The sequence below is a fragment of the Arachis ipaensis genome, chromosome B07, assembly GCF_000816755.2.
Source record: "Arachis ipaensis cultivar K30076 chromosome B07, Araip1.1, whole genome shotgun sequence".
Classification (NCBI taxonomy): Eukaryota; Viridiplantae; Streptophyta; class Magnoliopsida; order Fabales; family Fabaceae; genus Arachis; species Arachis ipaensis.
In genome coordinates, this window is record NC_029791.2 from 66,976,763 (window position 1) to 66,978,977 (window position 2,215).

The 2,215-nt window shown below is 41.2% G+C and overlaps 1 protein-coding gene across 1 annotated transcript; it reads right to left on the reverse strand.

The window, feature by feature from the left end:
- LOC107607263 lies at positions 210-1,806 on the reverse strand. Its single transcript, XM_016309235.1, has 2 exons — positions 1,633-1,806; positions 210-770 (listed from the first exon to the last, which is right to left on the reverse strand). Exons 1-2 carry the CDS (start codon positions 1,804-1,806, stop codon positions 210-212), a joined length of 735 nt encoding a protein of 244 aa, XP_016164721.1.

Genomic DNA, 2,215 nt, shown 5'->3' on the forward strand with positions numbered 1-2,215 from the left:
AAATGCATCAAAGTATTGCCTTAATCACAAGATAATGCATCATTCATATCATCAAACAATTCTTTGCATAAATCTTATAAAAATGCACAAAATTAACAATGTTTGATTGAATCAAGAAAAGCATGAATTTCTCATCCGAATACTTACTTATTGCCTAAGAAATGCATGAAACTACTCTAAAAAAAACTAAAAATGGCTTGTGAAACTAGCTAAGATGCCCTGGCATCAAACACTTCTGGAAACTCCTTAACTATCAGAATTTGACCTAACCTCTGTTCATCACCTAACGCACTTGGAGCCAATAATATATAACCCTGACACTCTTCTCCACTATAGTTCACCAACACAGAGTTCGGGTAATAACCCTCAGCTACCACTGCTCCACCTTCTCCTTTCGGAAAAAACCATATTGATTGCTCAAAGCAATCCAACAATACCCAATTCTTGGACATCCAATCAAACCCTAAAATCATCTCCAACCCAACCATTGGCAAACAGATTAAATCATGAACAAAGCCTTTATACTCAAGCTTGAAAGATACTTGCCTACGACCTAACTTTGTCATAATCGTTTGATATGGGGTATGCACATGTAAATCAAAAGCTAATTCTAACACTTTTAATCCTAGTTCTCCAACTTTATCAAATGCAATAAACAAATGCGAAGCTCCAGTAACATACAATGCAACCAATGTTTTCTCACCAAATAAACAGTTACCTCTCATCAAAGGATCTGCCTTAGCAGCATCATTGGCGTTCACAGCAAACACCTGACCTTGTTGTTAATTCTGACCCACATTCAAATTCCTCCTACGAGGGCAATCCTTCGTCGTGTGTCCAGGAAACCCACATGTAAAACATCTACCTATACCCAACTTGCACGAATCATAAGGATAAAAATGCCCGCAACGGTTACAACTTAAATCCAGCAAAGTCTTACTCTATTTACTTCTCCCTTTCGCATGCTGGTACTGATCATAGTTGTTCCTCCTAAAGCCCCCTTGACCTTGAGGGTGTTCAGGTGCATGTCCATCCTTTTTGAAATTCAGACCTCTCGACGAAAAGTATTTGCCTCGGCCTCTGGTGTTGGTTCCTCCCCGGGTATCTCTTGCTAATGCCACCTTCTTAGCGCACTTTTTAACCACTCGGGCCTTGTTCACCAACTCGGAAAAGAGTCAAATCTCAAAAGGATCTACAACCGTCATGATGTTGTCCTTTAATCCTCCTTGGTACTTTATACACTTCCAGTTCTCATAGGACTCCGGGGCACTTTGACATACCCTAGAGAACCTACAGAGCCCCTCAAACCGACTAGTGTAATCGGCCACGGACAATGAGCCTTGCTTCAGCTGCATAAGCTCCAACTCCCCTAGCTTCTCTTACTGATTCATGGAAGTATTTCTTGTAGAAAGCCGTTTGGAACAGATCCCAAGGAAAGTCGGTGTTCTAAAGTTGTAGTAATCGGCATTCTCCTTGCTACCAATGTTGAGCCTCTCTTAAAAGTTAGTACGCCGCAAACTCCATAAATTGGTTGTTAGGGACATGCTGGGCTTGTAGGACACGCTCCATGGCTTAGAACCAATTGTCTGCTTCAGTAGGGTTGGTCGACCTTCTGAAAGTTGGTGGATGAACCTTGAGGAATGAAGCCAAGGTCATCGGAACACCTCCCAAGTTGTTACTGTCTCTTTTTCCATTTCTGTCTCCATTCCCATCTCCATTTTCGTTTCCCATTGGTTGACCCATCCTTTCCACAGCTTGCATACTCGCAGCAGCGTTGGCTTGCATCGTATTTGCCAAATTAGTCATTGCCACCATAAACTCAGCATGGTTTGTCGGCCGGTTGGTCGTTCTTAGTTCCTCCTCACGTACGTGTACGACTTCGTCTATGAGTAGCCATTAGGGTTCCTGTCTACACCAAACAGTCGATATCAAGGTGATCAGTCTCAACATCAAAAGCCTAGTGCTTCAATTATCCCAAAAAGGCACTCATAAACAAGCATGACATACATATATCAAGCAGATAACCTAAATAGCATGAAAGAAAAAGACACAGAGTATGCTATGAAGCACAATCGGTCCATCCCTCAGGCTCACGAGGAGAATCACTCTGATACCACTAAATGTAACACCCTAAAGCAAAAATAATTAAAGGTCACGACAATTCTAAGGCTTATACAATAATATATATATATATATATATATATAGAATGAGATA